The 25,000-nt window shown below is 39.4% G+C and overlaps 1 protein-coding gene across 1 annotated transcript in view; it reads right to left on the reverse strand.

Moving 5' to 3' along the window:
* LOC130078679 (formin-1-like) overlaps positions 1 to 25,000 on the reverse strand; it is a 107,502-nt gene that overhangs the window by 24,431 nt on the left and 58,071 nt on the right. Inside the window, 5 exon segments of the mRNA XM_056244269.1 lie at positions 18,995 to 19,115; positions 20,440 to 20,499; positions 20,585 to 20,731; positions 22,303 to 22,432; positions 24,901 to 24,989. Of these exon segments, the coding sequence (XP_056100244.1) occupies positions 18,995 to 19,115; positions 20,440 to 20,499; positions 20,585 to 20,731; positions 22,303 to 22,432; positions 24,901 to 24,989 (547 nt within the window).

Raw genomic sequence — 25,000 nt, forward strand, 5'->3', positions numbered from 1 at the left:
CACACACACTGAACACACACACTGAACACACACACTGAACACACACACTGAACACACACACTGAACACACACACTGAACACACACACTGAACACACACTCTGAACACACACACTGAACACACACACTGAACACACACACTGAACACACACACTGAACACACACCCTGAACACACACACTGAACACACACACTGAACACACACACTGAACACACACACACTGAACACACACACTGAACACACACACTGAACACACACACTGAACACACACTCTGAACACACACACTGAACACACACACTGAACACACACACTGAACACACACTCTGAACACACACACTGAACAGGACGGTAGGAAGACATCGGGGAGGATTTGAACTAACGGGCTGGTGTTAATGAAGCGCAGGTGAGTTCTGCGGATCAGATTACCAGCACATCCATAAACGAGTTAAACGAGAAACATAAGCGAGAGGTGTGTGAGTCTCGGACAGATGACTATCAAAGCCGGCGCGGAGCCGTTTGGAGCGCGTTCACACCGCGAGAGCCAGAGTGCTTTGATTAGCAGGACTCGCTGTTCTGAGGAGTTTCCTAATGATCTCAGATCATCATCATCATCATCATCATCATCATCACAGCGATATCTGTCAGATGCCACAACATCATCTGTGTGACGACATGCGTGAGCTGACGACAGATAGAGGAACACCACACACACACACACTCAAAGAAGAACGTCACACACACACACACACACACACACTCAAAGAAGAACGTCACACACACACACACACTCTCAAAGAAGAACGACACACACACACACACACACACACACACACTCAAAGAAGAACGTCACACACACACACACACACACACACTCAAAGAAGAACGTCACACACACACACACACACACACACACACTCAAAGAAGAACGTCACACACACACACACACACACTCAAAGAAGAACGTCACACACACACACACACACACACACACACTCTCAAAGAAGAACGACACACACACACACACACACACACACACACACACTCAAAGAAGAACGTCACACACACACACACACACACACTCTCAAAGAAGAACGACACACACACACACACACACACTACACACACACACACTCAAAGAAGAACGTCACACACACACACACACACACACACTCAAAGAAGAACTTCACACACAAACATACACACTAACACACGGCAGTGTGCGTTTGAACAGCAGTGTGTGTTTGAACGGCAGTGTGTGTTTGAACGGCAGTGTGTGTTTGATCGGCAGTGTGTGTTTGAAGGGCAGTGTGTGTTTGATCGGCAGTGTGTGTTTGAACAGCAGTGTGTGTTTGATCGGCAGTGTGTGTTTGATCGGCAGTGTGTGTTTGATCGGCAGTGTGTGTTTGAACAGCAGTGTGTGTTTGATCGGCAGTGTGTGTTTGATCGGCAGTGTGTGTTTGAACTGCAGTGTGTGTTTGAACTGCAGTGTGTGTTTGATCGGCAGTGTGTGTTTGAACTGCAGTGTGTGTTTGAACTGCAGTGTGTGTTTGATCGGCAGTGTGTGTTTGAACTGCAGTGTGTGTTTGAACTGCAGTGTGTGTTTGATCGGCAGTGTGTGTTTGATCGGCAGTGTGTGTTTGATCGGCAGTGTGTGTTTGAACTGCAGTGTGTGTTTGATCGGCAGTGTGTGTTTGATCGGCAGTGTGTGTTTGAACTGCAGTGTGTGTTTGAACTGCAGTGTGTGTATGAACTGCAGTGTGTGTTTGATCGGCAGTGTGTGTTTGAACAGCAGTGTGTGTTTGATCGGCAGTGTGTGTTTGATCGGCAGTGTGTGTTTGAACTGCAGTGTGTGTTTGAACAGCAGTGTGTGTTTGATCGGCAGTGTGTGTTTGAACAGCAGTGTGTGTTTGATCGGCAGTGTGTGTTTGAACAGCAGTGTGTGTTTGAACAGCAGTGTGTGTTTGATCGGCAGTGTGTGTTTGATCGGCAGTGTGTGTTTGATCGGCAGTGTGTGTTTGAACTGCAGTGTGTGTTTGAACTGCAGTGTGTGTTTGATCGGCAGTGTGTGTTTGAACAGCAGTGTGTGTTTGAACAGCAGTGTGTGTTTGATCGGCAGTGTGTGTTTGAACAGCAGTGTGTGTTTGATCGGCAGTGTGTGTTTGAACAGCAGTGTGTGTTTGAACAGCAGTGTGTGTTTGATCGGCAGTGTGTGTTTGATCGGCAGTGTGTGTTTGATCGGCAGTGTGTGTTTGAACTGCAGTGTGTGTTTGAACTGCAGTGTGTGTTTGATCGGCAGTGTGTGTTTGAACAGCAGTGTGTGTTTGAACAGCAGTGTGTGTGTTTGATCGGCAGTGTGTGTTTGAACAGCAGTGTGTGTGTTTGATCGGCAGTGTGTGTTTGAACAGCAGTGTGTGTGTTTGATCGGCAGTGTGTGTTTGAACAGCAGTGTGTGTGTTTGATCGGCAGTGTGTGTTTGAACAGCAGTGTGTGTGTTTGAACAGCAGTGTGTGTTTGAAGGGCAGTGTGTGTTTGAACAGCAGTGTGTGTTTGAACAGCAGTGTGTGTTTGAACAGCAGTGTGTGTGTGAACTGCAGTGTGTGTATGAACTGCAGTGTGTGTTTGAAGGGCAGTGTGTGTTTGAACAGCAGTGTGTGTCTGAAGGGCAGTGTGTGTTTGAACAGCAGTGTGTGTTTGAAGGGCAGTGTGTGTTTGATCGGCAGTGTGTGTTTGAACAGCAGTGTGTGTTTGAAGGGCAGTGTGTGTTTGAACAGCAGTGTGTGTTTGAACAGCAGTGTGTGTGTTTGAACAGCAGTGTGTGTTTGAACAGCAGTGTGTGTTTGAACAGCAGTGTGTGTGTGAACTGCAGTGTGTGTATGAACTGCAGTGTGTGTTTGAAGGGCAGTGTGTGTTTGAACAGCAGTGTGTGTCTGAAGGGCAGTGTGTGTTTGAACAGCAGTGTGTGTTTGAAGGGCAGTGTGTGTTTGATCGGCAGTGTGTGTTTGAACAGCAGTGTGTGTGTTTGAACTGCAGTGTGTGTATGAACTGCAGTGTGTGTTTGAAGGGCAGTGTGTGTTTGAACAGCAGTGTGTGTTTGATCGGCAGTGTGTGTTTGAACAGCAGTGTGTGTTTGATCGACAGTGTGTGTTTGAACAGCAGTGTGTGTTTGAACAGCAGTGTGTGTTTGATCGGCAGTGTGTGTTTGAACAGCAGTGTGTGTTTGAACTGCAGTGTGTGTTTGATCGGCAGTGTGTGTTTGAACAGCAGTGTGTGTTTTAACAGCAGTGTGTGTTTGATCGGCAGTGTGTGTTTGAACAGCAGTGTGTGTTTGATCGGCAGTGTGTGTTTGAACAGCAGTGTGTGTTTGAACAGCAGTGTGTGTTTGATCGGCAGTGTGTGTTTAAACAGCAGTGTGTGTTTGATCGACAGTGTGTGTTTGAACAGCAGTGTGTGTTTGAACAGCAGTGTGTGTTTGATCGGCAGTGTGTGTTTGAACAGCAGTGTGTGTTTGAACTGCAGTGTGTGTTTGATCGGCAGTGTGTGTTTGAACAGCAGTGTGTGTTTGAACAGCAGTGTGTGTTTGAACAGCAGTGTGTGTTTGATCGGCAGTGTGTGTTTGAACAGCAGTGTGTGTGTTTGAACAGCAGTGTGTGTGTGTTTGAACAGCAGTGTGTGTGTTTGATCGGCAGTGTGTGTTTGAACAGCAGTGTGTGTTTGATCAGCAGTGTGTGTGTTTGAACAGCAGTGTGTGTGTTTGATCGGCAGTGTGTGTTTGAACAGCAGTGTGTGTGTTTGAACAGCAGTGTGTGTATGAAGGGCAGTGTGTGTTTGATCGGCAGTGTGTGTTTGATCAGCAGTGTGTGTGTTTGAACAGCAGTGTGTGTGTTTGATCGGCAGTGTGTGTTTGAACAGCAGTGTGTGTGTTTGAACAGCAGTGTGTGTGTTTTATCAGCAGTGTGCGTGTTTGAACAGCAGTGTGTGTGTTTGATCGGCAGTGTGTGTTTGAACAGCAGTGTGTGTGTTTGATCGGCAGTGTGTGTTTGAACAGCAGTGTGTGTGTTTGAACAGCAGTGTGTGTGTTTGAACAGCAGTGTGTGTGTTTGAACAGCAGTGTGTGTGTTTGAACAGCAGTGTGTGTGTTTGATCGGCAGTGTGTGTTTGATCAGCAGTGTGTGTGTTTGAACAGCAGTGTGTGTGTTTGAACAGCAGTGTGTGTGTTTGATCGGCAGTGTGTGTTTGAACAGCAGTGTGTGTGTTTGAACAGCAGTGTGTGTGTTTGAACAGCAGTGTGTGTGTTTGAACAGCAGTGTGTGTGTTTGAACTGCAGTGTGTGTGTTTGAACAGCAGTGTGTGTGTTTGAACAGCAGTGTGTGTGTTTGAACAGCAGTGTGTGTGTTTGAACAGCAGTGTGTGTGTTTGAACAGCAGTGTGTGTGTTTGAACAGCAGTGTGTGTGTTTGAACTGCAGTGTGTGTGTTTGATCGGCAGTGTGTGTTTGAACAGCAGTGTGTGTTTGAACAGCAGTGTGTGTGTTTGATCGGCAGTGTGTGTTTGAACAGCAGTGTGTGTCTGAAGGGCAGTGTGTGTTTGATTGGCAGTGTGTGTTTGATTGGCAGTGTGTGTTTGAAGGGCAGTGTGTGTTTGAACAGCAGTGTGTGTTTGAACAGCAGTGTGTGTTTGAACAGCAGTGTGTGTGTATGAAGGGCAGTGTGTGTGTTTGATCAGCAGTGTGTGTTTGAACAGCAGTGTGTGTGTTTGAACAGCAGTGTGTGTGTTTGATCGGCAGTGTGTGTTTGAACAGCAGTGTGTGTGTTTGAACAGCAGTGTGTGTGTTTGAACGGCAGTGTGTGTGTTTGATCGGCAGTGTGTGTTTGAACAGCAGTGTGTGTGTTTGAACAGCAGTGTGTGTGTTTGAACAGCAGTGTGTGTGTATGAACTGCAGTGTGTGTGTATGAACTGCAGTGTGTGTTTGAACAGCAGTGTGTGTGTTTGATCGGCAGTGTGTGTTTGAACAGCAGTGTGTGTTTGAACAGCAGTGTGTGTTTGAACAGCAGTGTGTGTCTGAAGGGCAGTGTGTGTTTGATTGGCAGTGTGTGTTTGATTGGCAGTGTGTGTTTGAAGGGCAGTGTGTGTTTGAACAGCAGTGTGTGTTTGAACAGCAGTGTGTGTTTGAACAGCAGTGTGTGTGTATGAAGGGCAGTGTGTGTTTGATCGGCAGTGTGTGTTTGAACAGCAGTGTGTGTTTGAACAGCAGTGTGTGTGTTTGATCGGCAGTGTGTGTTTGAACAGCAGTGTGTGTCTGAAGGGCAGTGTGTGTTTGATTGGCAGTGTGTGTTTGATTGGCAGTGTGTGTTTGAAGGGCAGTGTGTGTTTGAACAGCAGTGTGTGTTTGAACAGCAGTGTGTGTTTGAAGGGCAGTGTGTGTTTGATTGGCAGTGTGTGTTTGATTGGCAGTGTGTGTTTGAAGGGCAGTGTGTGTTTGAACAGCAGTGTGTGTTTGAACAGCAGTGTGTGTGTTTGATCGGCAGTGTGTGTTTGAACAGCAGTGTGTGTCTGAAGGGCAGTGTGTGTTTGATTGGCAGTGTGTGTTTGATTGGCAGTGTGTGTTTGATTGGCAGTGTGTGTTTGAAGGGCAGTGTGTGTTTGATTGGCAGTGTGTGTTTGAACAGCAGTGTGTGTTTGATCGGCAGTGTGTGTTTGATCGGCAGTGTGTGTTTGAACAGCAGTGTGTGTTTGAACAGCAGTGTGTGTCTGAAGGGCAGTGTGTGTTTGATTGGCAGTGTGTGTTTGATTGGCAGTGTGTGTTTGAACAGCAGTGTGTGTTTGAAGGGCAGTGTGTGTTTGATTGGCAGTGTGTGTTTGAACGGCAGTGTGTGTTTGAAGGGCAGTGTGTGTTTGAACAGCAGTGTGTGTTTGATTGGCAGTGTGTGTTTGAAGGGCAGTGTGTGTTTGAAGGGCAGTGTGTGTTTGAACGGCAGTGTGTGTTTGAAGGCAGTGTGTGTTTGAACAGCAGTGTGTGTTTGATTGGCAGTGTGTGTTTGAACAGCAGTGTGTGTTTGAACAGCAGTGTGTGTTTGATTGGCAGTGTGTGTTTGAAGGGCAGTGTGTGTTTGAACAGCAGTGTGTGTTTGAACAGCAGTGTGTGTTTGATTGGCAGTGTGTGTTTGAAGGGCAGTGTGTGTTTGAACAGCAGTGTGTGTTTGAAGGGCAGTGTGTGTTTGAAGGGCAGTGTGTGTTTGATTGGCAGTGTGTGTTTGAACGGCAGTGTGTGTTTGAAGGGCAGTGTGTGTTTGAACAGCAGTGTGTGTTTGATTGGCAGTGTGTGTTTGAAGGGCAGTGTGTGTTTGAAGGGCAGTGTGTGTTTGAACAGCAGTGTGTGTCTGAAGGCAGTGTGTGTTTGAACAGCAGTGTGTGTTTGATTGGCAGTGTGTGTTTGAACAGCAGTGTGTGTTTGAACAGCAGTGTGTGTTTGATTGGCAGTGTGTGTTTGAAGGGCAGTGTGTGTTTGAACAGCAGTGTGTGTTTGAACAGCAGTGTGTGTTTGATTGGCAGTGTGTGTTTGAAGGGCAGTGTGTGTTTGAACAGCAGTGTGTGTTTGAAGGGCAGTGTGTGTTTGAAGGGCAGTGTGTGTTTGATTGGCAGTGTGTGTTTGAACGGCAGTGTGTGTTTGAAGGGCAGTGTGTGTTTGAACAGCAGTGTGTGTTTGATTGGCAGTGTGTGTTTGAAGGGCAGTGTGTGTTTGAACAGCAGTGTGTGTTTGAAGGGCAGTGTGTGTTTGAAGGGCAGTGTGTGTTTGAAGGGCAGTGTGTGTTTTAACAGCAGTGTGTGTCTGAAGGCAGTGTGTATTTGAACAGCAGTGTGTGTTTGATTGGCAGTGTGTGTTTGAAGGGCAGTGTGTGTTTGAACAGCAGTGTGTGTTTGAAGGGCAGTGTGTGTTTGAAGGGAAGTGTGTGTTTGAACAGCAGTGTGTGTTTGAACAGCAGTGTGTGTTTGAAGGGCAGTGTGTGTGTTTGAACAGCAGTGTGTGTTTGATTGGCAGTGTGTGTTTGAAGGGCAGTGTGTGTTTGAAGGGCAGTGTGTGTTTGAACAGCAGTGTGTGTCTGAAGGCAGTGTGTATTTGAACAGCAGTGTGTGTTTGATTGGCAGTGTGTGTTTGAAGGGCAGTGTGTGTTTGAACAGCAGTGTGTGTTTGAAGGGCAGTGTGTGTTTGAACAGCAGTGTGTGTTTGAACAGCAGTGTGTGTTTGAAGGGCAGTGTGTGTGTTTGAACAGCAGTGTGTGTTTGATTGGCAGTGTGTGTTTGAAGGGCAGTGTGTGTTTGAAGGGCAGTGTGTGTTTGAACAGCAGTGTGTGTCTGAAGGGCAGTGTGTGTTTGAACAGCAGTGTGTGTTTGAAGGGCAGTGTGTGTTTGAAGGGCAGTGTGTGTTTGAACAGCAGTGTGTGTCTGAAGGCAGTGTGTATTTGAACAGCAGTGTGTGTTTGAAGGGCAGTGTGTGTTTGAAGGGCAGTGTGTGTTTGAACAGCAGTGTGTGTTTGAAGGGCAGTGTGTGTTTGAAGGGCAGTGTGTGTTTGAACAGCAGTGTGTGTTTGAACAGCAGTGTGTGTTTGAAGGGCAGTGTGTGTTTGAAGGGCAGTGTGTGTTACTCACGAACCCTCTCGGGCCAGATGCCGGATGGAGTGTGTGTTGTTTGTGCTCCGAGTCTTTGTTGTGCTGCCAAACAACTGCGTTCACACAAACTCAAAGAGCGGAGAGCAATCACTTGGCGACTCTCGGCCTCCTCGCAGCGCGAATGTATGGATATGTTTAGCATTAATGAATCTAGTAAATACCGGCATGTGTTTATCATTGATCTGGGCTGTAATACGCATTTTTATAAAGCTATGTTTTTATATGGACACGACACTCCTCATACTTTTACTAAACGGCAATTGATTTGTTCTCTGGAATAACAACGTGAAGATTCATCTTTACATAAACTCTACATGAATAATAATTACCTTAAAAAAATAGCTATTTCTTAAAAGTCGCATGAAAATGTTTTTTTTTTAAATGCATCTTATAGTGAATAATTAATCTACGCACATATCAGTGTTATTGATATATATTTTAACAGTTTTGGTTATTTTGAATAAATGTTTCACACTTCAATTCTATTCAAGGTTTAGTAAATTTGTTGCGTTTTTGTCATTTTTATTAGTTTCTGTCTTTTTTAAATAGGTCTCTTTTATATAAAAAAAAAATTTTAGTTGTAGTTTATTTAGTTTTAGTTATTTTAGTACTTTAAGGTACACTAAATGAAAATGAGAAATGTTGCAACTAACTGAAATAATACACATACACTTCATGCCTTAAAATATCTTGAATGTAACGCGACACCCTCGCCTCATTTAGTATGCGTGGTTCTATGAATATGCAGATGAGCCCCGCCTCCACTCACTCCCTCAGCTCAGAGATCCACTGGTTGACGATCACACGTTGATCTGATTGGTTACAAGGTCGTTTGTGACGTCAGAAACACCAGCGATTTCAAACCGTGTTTTTGAGACTGTCTTTGGTTCACTGCAGTTTTAAGGAGGAAATACTGAGCAATGCTGTCGACTTATGAACTTACACATGGTGTGTCTTAAAGCGTATTAAAAACACCACATAGACACATAAACAACATTAAAAGCTGGATTTTCATATTGTGTAATCAAAGTGTCATAACTGGATCTCCAAATCAAACGCCAGTATGCATGATTCTCCAATCAGTGAGTGCGCCTAAACTCCGCCCCTTTCTCACAATCCCCTGTAAGCCCCGCCCTACACTGGTTCTTTTTGAGCGTTGCAGCGATGACATCAAAACTCACAAGCCTGTGGTAAACATAACTCGACGATACTTTAACGTTTTGTTCTACAACGTTAACCATACACACTCACACCCCAAGCGGTCTTATTTAATAACTTGAATTTTCAAAAACAAACATAACCGCTTCAAAATTCACGTTTTCAGTATGAGTGTGTGTGATTTACACTGTAGAATGAATTATAACACACTGAAAATGTTCAAATACACCATGCACTCCGGGATACGCAGACCGACTGTATGAGCGTCGGCTCTTCCCACAATGCTTTGGTTCCAGAGAGCATCGCTGTAACCCTCAGGTAGCGAGCGCTGAGAGCAGATTTATCTCGCCGCGCCGGCCTTGGCCCGTCACAAGCGTAATATATACCGAGCTCTGACAGCGCTCCGAGGTTGTATATAATTGTGGATTATCTACTGAAATTCTTGGGCTTTGCTCTGATGGAAATGATCCACTGCATGCTATATAAATAACCCGCCAGACAAACGTCTCGTCTCCTGAAAGACTTTCCAAAACATGACGTCTAAAGCCCTGTGAGCCGCAGTCTGTATGCGTGTAAAAGCATGGTTTCGGTTAATTCGCTCTTTCATCATTGGCGGATGCGAGGAATGTCTCTATTGTCTCGACTCGTGGCATATGGGCTCGATTGATGCGCCACTTTATAAAATAAATGCAGAGACCGACGTGGAGTAAAATGACACATGCATTGTTTTCTTGCTTTGGTGTTTTAATATCTAAACATTCTTACATCATGATGCATTTACTCGAGAAGCAAAATGACTGAAGAAGATATTAAGTGTTGTTTTCTGGAAAAATCATCAAAATGAAGTGAGTTTGTGCTTAAAACTAGAACAAATATCTGCTAATGGAGCAAAAAAAATTAACTTAATTCAAATTTATTTTTCTGACCACAATGGCAGATGTTTGTTTGTTTTTCAAGCTTCATTTTGATACATTTTTAATAATATCTTCAGTCATTTTGCTCCTCCAGTAAATATCTTGATTTAAGAATGTTTAGATAGGAGATTAGCTCTGATTTTAAGTGTTGTTTTCTGAAAAATGTGTCAAACTGAAGTGCTTAAAACAAGAACAAATATCTGCCAGAACTGAATAATCTTAGTTATAATAATCTTATAACTATCAATAATAATTATTAATAATAAAATGGAGTCTCTGAATAAGATATTTGTTCTTGTTTTAAGCACAGACTCACTTCATTTTGACACATTTTTCAGAAAACAACACTTAAAATCAGTGCTAATCTTGTTCTTGATTTTGAGAACTGAAACAAATGATGTTCTTCCTACTCAATAATAATAATTCGTTACATTTATATAGAGTTTTCTCGACACTCAAAGCGCTTTCCTCAGTGTTTCTGTCTTGTTTTCCAGCACAAATATCTAAACATTCTTGCATCAAGATGGAGAAACAAAATGACTGACGATATTAAGTCTTGTTTTCTGAAAAATGTGTCAAAATGAAGTGAGTTTGTGCTTAAAACAGGAACAAATCTGCCAATTCGGTTTGAACTAAATCGTAATGACTCTATTGGCACATATGTGTTCTTGTTTTAAGCACAAACTCATTTTTCAGTAAACTAGACTGAGCAAGCAAAATGACTTCAGATATTATTTGTGCTGGAAAACAAGTGAAACACGGATAGTTTTGAGAACTGAAGGCTCTTCATCTGGAAACGTTCAATAACGGCGAGTCCAGAGCTGTTGTTCTTCGATACTCATTACTCATGCGATGATGTTTGTCTGCTGTCATTAAAATGTAGGAAAAACAGCTGTGCTTCCTTGTGCTCTCCGCCTCTGAAGTTTCTTTTGTGTTTTCATTATTTTGCCCAGAGTTGCCTGGATATTCCCGAGCGTGGAGCGGAGAGTGGGGTTTTGTGTTGGGAATTGCGGTCGCGCTTCCCAGGGAAATGACACGCCCCACCAGCGGCTAAATCACGAACGAGACGGTTCTTATGTTCTTCCTCGGCTGAGTTATTAACATGACTATTCTCTAAACAGAAAATATTAGACATTTTTAATGCTACAATTCAAGCTATGATGCAACTGACTCCTGACAATGATGCTTTATCTGAATTAAATATACAGGTGAAACTCGAAAAATTAGAATATGGTGCAAAAGTCCATTTATTTCAGAGATTCAACTTAAAAGGTGAAACTAATATATTATATAGACTCATTACATGCAAAGTGAGATATTTCAAGCCTTTGTTATAATTTTGATGATTATGGCTTACAGATATTAAAACCTTTCACAATATTCTAATTTTGAATTTGGGGTTTTCATAAGCTGTAAGCCATAATCATCAAAATTATGACAAATAAAGTCACACTTTGCATGTAATGAGTCTATATTGGAAAAACAATAGAAACACTGTACACCACACTGCAAAAACATCAAAAATGTATCTAAATAAATATATTGCGCTGGAACCGAACTCATAAAAGCTTAATCGACGCCTATGAAGAGACGACTCAACGCCGGCGATATGTTATGCCCTAAATTAATACATGATGATTAACTAACTATATTATTCTATGTACATTTCTGAAATGCACTTTCTGTAAAGCTGCTTTGAAACAATATGTATTGTGAAAAGCGCTATACAAATAAATTTGAATTGAATTGAATTGAATTTCTATTCTTAAAACCTAAGTGATCTAAAGGTATAGGATAGGAGAGTATACCAAGATGTAGATTTTAATAGTCACCTTAATTATCTTTATTTCAATAGACATTTCTGCCTGTAAATCATCGATCTCTGACATTATGTATATTGTTATTTATATTATTATTTATGTATGTGTTTCCCTTGTGTATATCGGTTATGTCCTTCGCACTGATTTAATTCAGTGAAAATTAGTCAGTGTTAATACTGGTAACTTTGTTCGTAAGAAAAGCACAATAAAATATGGGTCAAAATAAATAAAAAATCATCTTCATCTATGCAGCGCTTTAACAATCTAGAGTTTCACAGCAGCTTTACAGTGATAACAGGAGATTACAGTAACAGAGAGTGTTTAGGCTTTACAGCAGATCTAGAATAAAGTTATTGTCCAGATAAAGTGAAGTAACCAAGTAAAAAAAACAAATGCATCAACAGCATGAGTGTGAATTTGCGAAAGAGAGAAAACTTTATACACAAGTAACCGAAAAAACACAGATAAAAATTCTCATTGAGAGAGAGAGAGTGAGAGTGTGTATGTGATAGTGTGTGTGTGTGTGTGTGAGAGAGAGTGTGTGTGAGAGAATGTGTGTATGTGTGTGTGTGAGAGAGAGAGAGAGAGAGTGTGTGTGTGTGTGTGTGTGTGTGTGTGTATGTGATAGTGTGTGTGTGTGTGTGTGTGTGAGAGTGTGTTTGAGAGAATGTGTGTATGTGTGTGTGTGAGAGAGAGAGAGAGAGTGAGTGTGTGTGTGTGTGTGTGTGTGTGTGTGTGAGAGAGAGTGTGAAAGTGTGTGAGTGTGTGTTAGAGTGTGTAAGAGAGAGAGAGTGTGTAAGAGTGTATATGAGTGTGTAAGAGTGTGTGTAAGAGTGTGTGTAAGAGTGTATACGAGTGTGTAAGAGTGTGTGTAAGAGTGTATAAGAGTGTGTATAAGAGTGTATAAGAGTGTATACGAGTGTGTAAGAGTGTGTGTAAGAGTGTATAAGAGTGTGTGTAAGAGTGTATACGAGTGTGTAAGAGTGTGTGTAAGAGTGTATAAGAGTGTGTAAGAGTGTATAAGAGTGTGTAAGAGTGTGTATAAGAGTGTGTGTAAGAGTGTGTATGAGAGTGTGTGTAAGAGTGTGTATAAGAGTGTGTGTAACAGTGTATACGAGTGTGTAAGAGTGTGTGTAAGAGTGTATACGAGTGTGTAAGAGTGTATACGAGTGTGTAAGTGTATACGAGTGTGTAAGAGTGTGTGTAAGAGTGTATAAGAGTGTGTGTAAGAGTGTATACGAGTGTGTAAGAGTGTGTGTAAGAGTGTATAAGAGTGTGTAAGAGTGTATAAGAGTGTGTAAGAGTGTGTAAGAGTGTGTATAAGAGTGTGTGTAAGAGTGTGTGTAAGAGTGTGTAAGAGTGTGTATAAGAGTGTGTGTAAGAGTGTGTATAAGAGTGTGTGTAACAGTGTATACGAGTGTGTAAGAGTGTGTGTACAGTAAGAGTGTATAAGAGTGTGTAAGAGTGTATAAGAGTGTGTAAGAGTGTGTATAAGAGTGTGTGTAAGAGTGTGTAAGAGTGTATAAGAGTGTATAAGAGTGTATAAGAGTGTGTAAGAGCGTGTAAGAGTGTGTATAAGAGTGTGTGTAAGAGTGTGTGTAAGAGTGTGTGTAAGAGTGTATAAGAGAGTGAAAGAGTGTGTAAGAGTGTGTAAGAGAGAGAGAGAGAGAGTGTGTGTGTATAAGAGTGTATAAGAGTGTGTAAGTGTGTGTAAGAGTGTGTGTGAGAGTGTGTAAGAGAGAGAGTGTATAAGAGTGTGTAAGAGTGTGTAAGAGTGTGTGTAAGAGTGTGTAAGAGTGTGTAAGAGTGTATAAGAGAGTGAAAGAGTGTGTGTAAGAGTGTGTGAGAGAGAGAGAGAGTGTGAGTATAAGAGTGTGTAAGAGTGTGTGAGAGTGTGTGAGAGTGTGTGAGAGTGTGTGAGAGTGTGTGTGTGTGTATGTAAGAGTGTGCGAGAGTGTGTATAAGAGTGTGTAAGTGTGTGTAAGTGTGTATAAGAGTGTGTATAAGAGTGTGTGAGAGTGTGTGAGAGTGTGTGAGAGTGTGTATAAGAGTGTGTATAAGAGTGTGTAAGAGTGTGTGAGAGTGTGTGAGAGTGTGTGAGAGTGTGTGAGAGTGTGTGTAAGAGTGTGTGTGAGAGTGTGTGAGAGTGTGTGAGAGTGTGTGAGAGTGTGTATAAGAGTGTGTATAAGAGTGTGTAAGTGTGTATAAGAGTGTGTATAAGAGTGTGTGAGAGTGTGTGAGAGTGTGTATAAGAGTGTGTATAAGAGTGTGTAAGAGTGTGTGAGAGTGTGTGAGAGTGTGTGAGAGTGTGTGAGAGTGTGTGTAAGAGTGTGTATAAGAGTGTGTAAGAGTGTGTAAGTGTGTGTGTGAGAGACTCTTTTAACCCTGGCGAAAGGAAAGGAGCCGAACCGCAGATCAGATTTCTGGGCGAGTTGAAGAGAGCAGTGTGGAGGGCAGTCAGGGCGTCTCAGGGCATCTCCGTCTCAGCGCTCAGACATATAACGGCCCCTGAGAACGACCCCGGGTCGCGACCCCTGCGCCAGGCCGTGTCACACGCCACGGGTGTAAAATCAGCAAACACAAACACTTAAACACACACACACGACGAGCGGGGACGACCGACTCTGACAGGAACTCTAGCTGACGCTCTCTCAAAGTTATGAACAAACTAAACAATAACAGAAGTTCTGGATCTGGGGCCGGACTCACGGAAATATTAAAATATTAATATTTTGAAATAATTAAAAAAAAAATGAATGGATGCTATCTTTTAAACTCTTGGCATGAAAACAAACTGAGGTTTCTACCATTCTTTCCTGATTTTCATGTTCATCACTATTTACTAAATAAAGGTCTGAACACGCCTTAGGAGTATAAAAACTACAGATTGTAAGCTTTCAAATGATATATAGTTTATCAATATTAGTTTAGGTTTAGTATAGGATATTACTGTTTTAAATATGTAATGGCTATGGTGACACTTAAGGGGTTCAGAAAGAAGTTAAGATAAATTGTAAGAAGTTCGTAAGAATGTTCCTAAGTGCAATTCTTGAAATTTTCAAATTTTTTCTTAAGAAAATCTTAATTTTTTTACGTAAGAAGAAAATGATTGGTGTTCTGGGATTGAAAGGCAGGAACTGCTGAAGACTCGCTGAGTTAAAACCCTGCAGATTACAGTAGATATCATATTTTAGTCGTGACGAGTGACGAGTTAATCACTCAGCGTCGTGTTCTCAATACGCCGTGTCGTTAAAATCGTTATTTTATAAACGCAATCAAATGAAGTGCTGCACAACAGCTGTTTAAATTAAAGCAATATTGCGAGATATTCCTTAAAAATACTGTTTTAATCAAATGTGTTGTTAATGTTATTATTGCTTTAGGAAATACACTCTATTGTACAATAGTAAAATATTTCAGTCATAATTGTGGCAAAGAGTTTTGAGTTTCTATGTAAATCTGTCCACGTTTTCCGCAACACGGATCCTACAAAATTACTAGTAATGATTCATATTAATTGTACAGCTCTAACTATAAACATCATTTAGTTGCGCACTTTCTCTTTGTTCATTGTTCACTTTTTAATTTCTCCTCTATTATGTCGTATATCTGAGAGAAACGCTTCTGGAACAAGAACACATGTGGGCGGGGCTTGATTGTGTCTGATTGGATGGTTGTGGTTTGCTATTGGCTGAGCTCATGTGAGTGACAGGTTATAGCCCCGCCCACATCATCAGAGAAGAGAAGCTGCCAGAGGAACTGATTCTCATTCAACATTATTAACACAATAATGATGTGCACCGATAAATCATTTAGAATAAAAACTAGAAGTGTCAATTTTGATTTAATGCTTTTGAAAACAGATTTTTATCAAAAACTCATCAAGTCTCCTGAGCTTCAGGGTTCCCACACCTCGGTTAACTTCAAATTCAAGGACCTTTCAAAGACTTTCAGGTCCAATACCCTCAAACTCAAGGACTTAATGTGGGAATGTCCAACAACAAACGTTGAGGCGAATAATATGGATATTTTTCCAGAAAACTTAGAGCACAAAATAAATTCACGCACTTTTAAAGGACCTGTGTACAGCAGGTGAAACTCGAAAAACTAGAATATCGTGCAAAAGTTCAGTAATTCAACTTAAAAGGTGAAACTAATATATTATATAGACTCATTACATGCAAAGTGAGATATTTCAAGGCTTGAATTTGTCATAATTTTTATGATTATGGCTTACAGCTTATGAAAAACCCGAAATTCAAATTTAGAATATTGTGAAAAGGTTTTCATATCTGTAAGCCATAATCATCACAATTATAACAAATAAAGGCTTGAAATATCTCACTTTGCATGTAATGAGTCTATATAATATATTAGTTTCACCTTTTAGATATTTAGATAAAAATCAAGATGCATTTACTAGATGAGTAAAATGCCATAAAATGTCATGACTTGTTTTCCGGGGGGGAATAAAACAAAATTAAGTGAGTTTTTGCTTAAAACAAGCAAAATTATCCGCCAATGGGGTCAGAAAAATAATCCAAATTCAAACAGAAACAATATTATTTTTCTCACCCCATTGGAAGATAATTTTGCTTGTTTTAAGCAAAAACTCACTTAATTTTTACCTATTTCCCCAGAAAACAAGATTTTCTTCATATCTTTCATAATTGTGATGATTATGGCTTACAGCTTATGAAAACCCCAAATTCAAAATTAGAATATTGTGAAAAGGTTTTCATATCTGTAAGCCATAATCATCAAAATTATATCAAATAAAGGCTTGAAATATCTCACTTTGCATGTAATGAGTCTATATAATATATTAGTTTCACCTTTTAAGTTGAATTACTGAACTTTTGCACGATATTCTAATTTTTCCAGTTTCACCTGTACATGTGTGTATGTATATTTTTAAAAACGTTCCAGGGCCTTGAATTTTTTCCAGATTCACCCACTTTCAAGGACCCGTGGGACCCCTGTATGGTGTTACATGTTTATTCCCGGCAGTGAAACGCTTCACAGATTGGCAGTGTGGTGGAGCAGAAGTAGGACAGCGTGTCGAAAGCCTCACACGTGTACGTCAGATGCACAGACCTCGAATCTCGGAAACTCTTTCTTCACCACCTCGACTTCCTCTCCGCTCTCACTTCACACAGAAATGACTCGAGGAATAATTAGGAACACTTGCAGCTCTTTATGATAGCATGGCATAAATATTTATCCGTGTCCAGAAAGACTGAGTCGTAGGTGCGCTTGCAACACTCTCCTTACGATCTCATGCCAACGCCCGAGGACTCGCACGCCAGACGGGGCTTTTTTTGTGTTGTGGTGTGGATCAAATGCTAAGGCCCTTGTTCTGTATTTATTGTCTTGCATTTTTGTGCTAATAAGTGAGTGACAGACAGCTCGAGGTGGGGCGGCAGTGGTTTTGTAGCCGTTCTGTGTTTTTCCCTCGGGTCACTGAGGATCAGAGTTTTTAACAACGATTCTCAAATGGAGGGGAATGAGGAGAGAGCATATCTAATTGCTTTCATATGCCATATTATTGGCTGATTTAAATAATTGCAGACACCAGGGGCTGGGGGGGCGTGACCTTTGACCCCTGCGGCGGCCCCGAGCACAACTGTGGTAAAAGTGCTTTTTTCCAGTGTAAAAACTGTTTCATGAAAAGAAGTGGCTTTAAGCTGCTTTTTAAATGGACAGATTGCAAACATTGCAGCAACATCATTCGGATAAAAGATAATAAACCGTTTGGGCAAATGATTCAATGACTCACTGGGCGACATCACTGAAGAGTGAATCAATCTAAAGAACTCTGTTTAGTGATTCAAAAGATTCACTAGAAAGAATCACTTCTGAGCTCATTTGCTGGCGCTGTGTAAATTATCAAGGCGTAATAAATTACAGGGTTCGTACAGATAATGTAAAACGAAATCCCAGGACTTTTCAAGCACTACTTTTTTAGTTTTCAAGGACTTTTCAAGCACTACTTTTTTAGTTTGAGGACTTTAAGCACTACTTTTTTAGTTTTCAAGGACTTTTCAACCACTACTTTTTTAGTTTGAGGACTTTTCAAGCACTACTTTTTTAGTTTGAGGACTTTTCAAGCACTACTTTTTTAGTTTGAGGACTTTTCAAGCACTACTTTTTTAGTTTTCGAGGACTTTTCAAGCACTACTTTTTTAGTTTTCGAGGACTTTTCAAGCACTACTTTTTTAGTTTGAGGACTTTAAGCACTACTTTTTTAGTTTTCAAGGACTTTAAGCACTACTTTTTTAGTTTAAGGACTTTTTCAAGCACTACTTTTTTAGTTTAAGGACTTTAAGCACTACTTTTTTAGTTTTCAAGGACTTTAAGCACTACTTTTTTAGTTTAAGGACTTTAAGCACTACTCTTTTAGTTTAAAGACTTTAAGCACTACTTTTTTAGTTTTCAAGGACTTTAAGCACTACTTTTTTAGTTTAAGGACTTTTCAAGCACTACTTTTTTAGTTTAAGGACTTTAAGCACCACTTTTTTAGTTTAAGGACTTTAAGCACTACTTTTTTAGTTTAAAGACTTTAAGCACTACTTTTTTAGTTTTCAAGGACTTTTCAAGCACTACTTTTTTAGTTTTCAAGGACTTTAAGCACTACTTTTTTAGTTTAAGGACTTTTCAAGCACTACTTTTTTAGTTTTCATGGACTTTAAGCACTACTTTTTTTTAGTTTTCAAGGACTTTAAGCACTACTTTTTTAGTTTAAGGACTTTTCAAGCACTACTTTTTTTAGTTTTCAAGGACTTTAAGCACTACTTTTTTTTTAGTTTTCAAGGACTTTAAGCACTACTTTTTTAGTTTAAGGACTTTAAGCACTACTTTTTTAGTTTAAGGACTTTAAGCACTACTTTTTTAGTTTAAGGACTTTTCAAGCACTACTTTTTTAGTTTAAGGACTTTTCAAGCACTACTTTTTAGTTTTCAAGAACTACAATCAGAGATCTCACTTATCAAACAACATTTTTTAAGGATTTTTTAAAACTCACCTTACAGATTATAAGGTATCCAAAATACAACTTATAACGTATTTAATAATATATATATTAAATATAAAGTTTACAATGGCTATTATTGTTCAATAAATAATATTTTATATTATAATGTTGGCGTAATTTATATCGAGAAAAGATCTGATGGGGTTTATCAGACGAGCTGCAGTGTTAATTTTGCGTGAAAAGATTGTAGTTGTGTTTTTTTCGGAAAAAAAAAATATTGTATTTCAAAAAGTAAAGCACTTTTCAAGTACCTCTTTATAAATATGCCTGTTTTCAAGGGTTTTCCAGGACTTAAATTTCAAAAAGTCACATTTTAAAGCACTTTTAAGCACTTTTTTTTACTTGTGAGACTGTGGTTCTGTCCATCTCCAGCATTAAACCACACACCAGCGGATGGGACTCATACCTGTCAGCTCTCTCTTTAACTTGCGAAGGTCTTTTGCGAGATCTTCAAACTTGACCTGTGCAGCGTGGAAGAGATCCTGAGGTTCAGGCAGCGGGAAAACACTTTTCTCTGTTCCTGCATTCTGAAACACAACAATAACAACACAACCTTTCAGAAAAAAAAAAAATTTCTTACTTGGTATTTTTGTCTTGTTTTCTATTACAAGTATTGACCCTTCTTGCTGACATTACCATTTAGGTTAAGAAAACATTATTTCTGAATGTTCTATGAACGTTCAAAACCGTCCAGTTGATGTTGTTTTTTTGGTTATGTGAATTTTTCGGGAACATTCCATTTCCTCATTCTTCAAACATTATGGGAATGTTACTTTTGAACGTTCTCTGAATGTTCCGAAAAAGTAGCAACATTTAAAAAAGCGTTAGACAAACTGAAACATTTAAAAAAAACATTCCATAAACGACATACAGTATAAATAATGTGTTGAGAACATTATTAAAGACCAGATACTTTGAATAGACATTATATTAACGTAACTGGAAGAATTGTTTCCCGTTAGCTGAGAAAACATTATTAAATCAAGATACATTTACTTGAGATGCAGACTGAAGATATTAAGTCTTGTTTTCTGAAAAATGTATTTTAAAAAAAATCAACACTGTCTTTATTGATTTTAGAAACATTTACATAAAAAAAAAATGAATAAAAAAAATGAATAAAAAAATTAATATATAAAAAAATGCTATGCCTGGTTACACAGAAAATAAACTATTTGGTTCAGCTTCCTTCAAAAAAACTATAAAGGGGTTCCATACTTTGAAAAACTTTTAAATTAACTTAAAAAAAATCAATAAATGTGAGTTTCTCCATAGCCAAACAACAAGACAACTCCTGTAACCGTTGTTTAAAATTAGGGCTTTCTGTGTTTTTCCAATGACGAGCGACTACAAGTTTTGCTAGTAATAAACAGAAGGTCAACTTTCTCTTACCAGAGTTCGTTAAAGTGCAAGGTACAGGGAAAATATTAAATATACAAAGTTTAGGACATTTGGGGACATTCTGTTTCACCACCAGTGACAACAAGTCCAAAACCTTTTCCCGAAAAAGGCACTTCCATAAGCAATGGTATAAAGTTCCTATCTCTAGGTTGCATTTTATACATTGATTGGGAATGTTGGGATTAAATGAGTAATTCTGGAGTTATGTATACTCTCATAATCCACTAAAATGAATGTTTTTGCTTAAAACAAGAACTAATATCTGCAGATTGTGTCAGAAAAATAACAGTTTGAATTTGTAACAGTTTCTGCACCACCACATCTCTGATTTCTTCAGATGGCTTTGCTCTTTTTATTGCATTGCATGAAAGCTACAGTGCGTTTATGGGGTTAAACACCCGCTGAGAGCGTTTTGGTGATGCGCGGGAAAGCGCAGTTTAGCGGCCGTACCTCGTCCATGTTCCGCAGGTAGTAAGACACCACATAATCCACCAGGCTCATATGATTGTCCTGATGGGAGAAGGAAAGAATGATTTAGAGGTTGAGGTGACCGTATCGAGTTCAGTTCAGGTTTATAGTGCTATTATTTTAATACCCTGCTCTTGACATCTTTTAATTTAGGAAGAATCTCCAGTCCGAATCCATCCGCCTGTCCTCTGGTCCGGTTTCCACCGTTCATGTAGTTTCCAAAGGCCAAAATGACACCGATCACATCCTTCACACTGTCATTCTCAAGAAACACCTGTAGAAGCACAGCAAACACACACACACACACACACACACACACATGTCAAGATGTCACATGACCTCATTTTTTCGCAGGTCTCATATAAATATTTTCTGATTTCATTACATTTTTAATCTTTACAGATTTTTTTTTTTTTTTTTTTTTTTTGGTGGAAGTTCAATGAAATGAGTCAAGAAGATCATGTTTGATGTTCCTTACTTTGGAATTGGAAGGAATAATCAAATATAAACATACTAATTCAAAAAGTCTTGCACCATGCAACAATAATTATTTCAATCAGTATCACATGACCTCGTCTTGTTGCATGTCTACTTGGTGAAGGGTTTGCATATACATTTTATTTCTGACTTTATTATGTTTATGTATTTTGCATTATTTTGCTATTTGTAAATAGTTCTTGAAGAGTGTGCATGTGCTATTATTATTATTATTATTATATAACCGCATCTCATCTGCGTATGGATATAAGAGCTATTATTATTATTATATAACCGCATCTCATTTGTGTATGGATATAAGTGCTATTATTATTATTATTATATAACCGAATCTCATTTGCATGTGGATATAAGTGCTATTATTATTATTATATAACCGCATCTCATTTGCATATGGATATAAGTGCTATTATTATTATTATATAACCGAATCTCATCTGCATATGGATATAAGTGCTATTATTATTATTATATAACCGAATCTCATCTGCATATGGATATAAGTGCTATTATTATTATTATATAACCAAATCTCATTTGCGTATGGATATAAGTGCTATTATTATTATTATATAACCAAATCTCATTTGCATGTGGATATAAGTGCTATTATTATTATTATATAACCGCATCTCATTTGCATATGGATATAAGTGCTATTATTATTATTATATAACCGAATCTCATCTGCATATGGATATAAGTGCTATTATTATTATTATATAACCACATCTCATTTGCATATGGATATAAGTGCTATTATTATTATTATATAACCGCATCTCATTTGCATATGGATATAAGTGCTATTATTATTATTATATAACCGCATCTCATTTGCATATGGATATAAGTGCTATTATTATTATTATATAACCGCATCTCATTTGCATATGGATATAAGTGCTATTATTATTATTATATAACCGAATCTCATTTGCGTATGGATATAAGTGCTATTATTATTATTATATAACCAAATCTCATTTGCATGTGGATATAAGCGCTATTATTATTATTATATAACCGAATCTCATTTGCGTATGGATATAAGTGCTATTATTATTATTATATAACCAAATCTCATTTGCATGTGGATATAAGTGCTATTATTATTATTATATAACCGAATCTCATTTGCGTATGGATATAAGTGATATTAAAAGTGCTGTTCAAATGCGTAAGATCGAGCCTATTAGTGAATCTGGAAATAAAGCAAAATAACTAAGGAAAAATGAGAATTAGTCCTCAAATGCCCAAAAATCTGGCATTAATTAAATCTCAAACTGATTCATTATAAGTAGTAATTACTCCACCACCTGCGTGACATTAACGGCTTGATTTCACCTTGCACACAGTAGAGATGGTCTCCACTTTCCGGTGGACAGAAGACATGGAGTCCACAAACACGGTCCGGAATATGATGCAGTGAGAGCGGCCCGCGAAATCCGGGATCTGGGAGAGTTCGTACAGGAATCTGCAGACGAGATGAAAGAGGAACACGACATCATCAAAGAGCTCCCGACGTCTTCACACACGTCTGGATGTAACTACGAGCACTTAAGTGTAATTACGTCAAATATTAGCGGCACGAGTCACAGACACACAATCATGTGCAGAGACCGCCGGTTCCGGTTTCATTAGCATACGCACGGACTCACACGGACTCACTACAGTGAAGGGTCAAAGGTCAAGCACAGAAGAAACATGTTCATTGGCTTTACAGGAACGGTTCAGATGTTTGTACATTTATCACCCCTCAGTTTTTATAAAAACAATCGCATTAATCCGCTTACTCTGGACGTTTGTGGGACGAGATGTTCATTCAGAAACATGCAAGCATATTTTTGTTAAAGCATTTATTATTATTATAATAATAATAATAATAATATTAATAATGTGTTTAATTGGAGCTGTAACCACGCTAACAGGGTTCTCAAATTTCAAGTAACGTTAATAGAACGTCAGTTCAAAGTTATCTGGTCTTTAATAATGTTCTCTAAACATTAGCACAAAAACATTATTTATACATCATTCATGGAACTTTAAAAAAATTATATTAATTCAGTTTAAATGTTGCTACTTGTTTCTAAACGTTCAAGAACATTCAAATATTACATTCCATAATGTGTGAAGAATGATACACTGAAATGTTCCCTCAACGTTCACATAAACAAGAAAAATACATTATTATTTTTCTTTTAAAATAGATGTTTTGAATGTTCAGACCATAATGGGAACATTATAAAAATGCTCTAGAACGTATAACTGTGAGCTGGGAGAGTGTTAATGGTCCTTACGAGGGACTGAGCGTCTGCTGGTGTTACTGGTGTCTGTTCTAGTGTTATTGTGCATATAGTGTGAACGTTAGCAGCTTCAAAGCCTCTTAAATGGTGAAATAATTAAAAAAATATACACTCACCGGCCACTTTATTAGGTACCCCATGCTAGTAACGGGTTGGACCCCCTTTTGCCTTCAGAACTGCCTCAATTCTTCGTGGCATAGATTCAACAAGGTGCTGGAAGCATTCCTCAGGGAGTTTGGTCCATATTGACATGATGGCATCACACAGTTGCCGCAGATTTGTCGGCTGCACATCCATGATGCGAATCTCCCGTTCCACCACATCCCAAAGATGCTCTATTGGGTTGAGATCTGGTGACTGTGGAGGCCATTTTAGTACAGTGAACTCATTGTCATGTTCAAGAAACCAATTTGAAATGATTAGAGCTTTGTGACATGGTGGAAGTAGCCATCAGAGGATGGGTACATGGTGGCCATAAAGGGATGGACATGGTCAGAAACAATGCTCAGGTAGGCCGTGGCATTTAAACGATGCCCAATTGGCACTAAGGGGCCTAAAGTGTGCCAGGAAAACATCCCCCACACCATTACACCACCACCACCAGCCTGCACAGTGGTAACAAGGCATGATGGTTCCATGTTCTCATTCTGTTTACGCCAAATTCTGACTCTAACATCTGAATGTCTCAACAGAAATCGAGACTCATCAGACCAGGCAACATTTTTCCAGTCTTCAACTGTTCAATTTTGGTGAGCTCTTGCAAATTGTCGCCTCTTTTTCCTATTTGTAGTGGAGATGAGTGGTACCCGGTGGAGTCTTCTGCTGTTGTAGCCCATCCGCCTCAAGGTTGTGCGTGTTGTGGCTTCACAAATGCTTTGCTGCATACCTCGGTTGTAACGAGTGGTTATTTCAGTCACTGTTGCCCTTCTATCAGCTCGAACCAGTCTGGCCATTCTCCTCTGACCTCTGGCATCAACAAGGCATTTCCGCCCACAGAACTGCCGCTCACTGGATGTTTTTTCTTTTTCGGACCATTCTCTGTAAACCCTAGAGATGGTTGTGCGTGAAAATCCCAGTAGATTAGCAGTTTCTGAAATACTCAGACCAGCCCTTCTGGCACCAACAATCATGCCACGTTCAAAGTCACTCAAATCACCTTTCTTCCCCATACTGATGCTCGGTTTGAACTGCAGGAGATTGTCTTGACCATGTCTACATGCCTAAATGCACTGAGTTGCCGCCATGTGATTGGCTGCTTAGAAATTAAGTGTTATCGAGCAGTTGGACAGGTATACCTAATAAAGTGGCCGGTGAGTGTATATAAAACTGCCAAATTTTCAGTCTTTAAACCTTTCTGTAAGAAAAGGGAGTCAAAATGATAAATCATTCTATGTATATATATTTTTTTTTTTTTTATTTGAAACACGCATCGCTCACATTTATTTAATTAAATCATCACCTTTATTAAAGCATATTGAAAATCCAGTTTTTCTGTCCCCAAATTTAAGACTCTTGGAACGATAATTAAGACTTTGCTTTAAGATATTTAAGATTCTGCCTATAAATATGATTATGAATTGTCCTAAAATCCTGCACAACAGTCTCAGATCTGGTTCACGAGCGCGTTTGAAGGACGTACTGTTCTGGTTTATCCAGGAGCTTCACTTCCTCTTCTTTAGACGTCTCGTAATGTTTCCTGATCTTCTCCAGTTCATCCGGCTGAGCTCTCTGCAAACATT

This window comes from Rhinichthys klamathensis, unplaced genomic scaffold (assembly GCF_029890125.1).
Source record: "Rhinichthys klamathensis goyatoka isolate OS25496 unplaced genomic scaffold, OSU_Roscu_1.1 h1tg000951l_1, whole genome shotgun sequence".
Classification (NCBI taxonomy): Eukaryota; Metazoa; Chordata; class Actinopteri; order Cypriniformes; family Leuciscidae; genus Rhinichthys; species Rhinichthys klamathensis.